General features: G+C 44.5%; 1 protein-coding gene across 1 annotated transcript; it reads right to left on the bottom strand.

Moving 5' to 3' along the window:
• Window positions 1-224: 224 nt before the first annotated feature.
• LOC138911642 (uncharacterized) lies at window positions 225-941 on the bottom strand. The gene is made up of 2 exons (XM_070211024.1): window positions 703-941; window positions 225-645 (listed from the first exon to the last, which is right to left on the bottom strand). The coding sequence occupies exons 1-2, from the start codon at window positions 939-941 to the stop codon at window positions 225-227; spliced, it is 660 nt and encodes a 219-aa protein (XP_070067125.1).
• Window positions 942-1,188: the final 247 nt, after the last annotated feature.

Genomic DNA, 1,188 nt, shown 5'->3' with positions numbered 1-1,188 from the left:
ACTTTCTCAGAGGGAACACAACTCTGTCGAGTGCCATGCGGAAATCTGCAATGGCTGAAATTGCTTGTGGCTTCGTGTGTGCCTCTGCTAGAACATCATCGACATACATGTAATTTTCAATTATATCGGATGCGATAGGACATTGTTCTTGTATCTCACGAGCAAGTTGATGGAGGTAACTGTACCCCAAAGGTAACTGTATTGAGTTCGAAGTCGCAAAGTTCTTAGTTCTTATTGCGAAATAGTATTCGTTGGTAGGGCGTATGTCTTGGATCGACCTGGATTTGCCGATACATCTTGGTTCTATCGGCATTGAAAACGTAACGGTAGAATCGCCACTTTAGTATCTGAATCGTCAGATCGGATTGGAGTACTGGTCCCGTGTGTAGGATATCATTTAGACTTTTGCCATTGGAAGACGGGCTGGAGGCGTTAAACACAACGCGAACCTTTGTTGTGGTGCTGTCGGGCTTCAAAACAGCATGATACGGCAGGACAAAATTATTGGGGTTGCTGTTTGGAGAGACTTGTGTCATATGACCCAAGTCGAAGTACTCCCGAATCACTGAGTCGTACAGCTCTTTCAAAGGACGGTTTCTTTTTAAACGATTCTCGTTCTTTAGAAACTGAGCTAGTGCGATAGATCTTGAATGTCATAAGTCTATGTGATTAGGTTCTTGGTAAGGTAGGGTGACTACATACCTGCCATTCTCGTTCCTTGTTGGTGTTCGGATGAAATTACTCTCACAAAAGGAGTCGGAGCTCTTTACCAGTTTGACTGGAATGTCCTCCACCTCCCAAAATTTTGTGAGAATGACGTCTAATTGCTCTTCTTGAAAGACAGATATTCGAGTCGAGAATGACGAAATTGCGGTGGATGCGGTCTTTGAAAGTGGGCCTGTTAAAATCCACCCGAAAAAAGTTTCCTTGCCCAGCAACATGCCTCATATATAAGAATGGGAGCCGCTCGTTAGTATGGACGGTAGGATATCAGCGCCAATCAGCACATTTATCTGCGAACTCTTGTGGAAATTAGGGTCCGCTAACTGGAGTTTTGGTAGGGTTGTCCCAATAAACTTTGGGGGATCGAGCATGATGGTAGATTCCCTGCCAAATGTGGTAAGACGTAGGCTGATGCCTCGATTTGGATACGAGGCTTGGAAGGAGAGCCAATATTAAAATGGCTGA

The sequence above is a fragment of the Drosophila virilis genome, unplaced genomic scaffold (genome assembly GCF_030788295.1).
Source record: "Drosophila virilis strain 15010-1051.87 unplaced genomic scaffold, Dvir_AGI_RSII-ME tig00001776, whole genome shotgun sequence".
In the NCBI taxonomy this organism is placed as follows: Eukaryota; Metazoa; Arthropoda; class Insecta; order Diptera; family Drosophilidae; genus Drosophila; species Drosophila virilis.
This window is presented reverse-complemented; position numbering and strand designations above follow the sequence as displayed.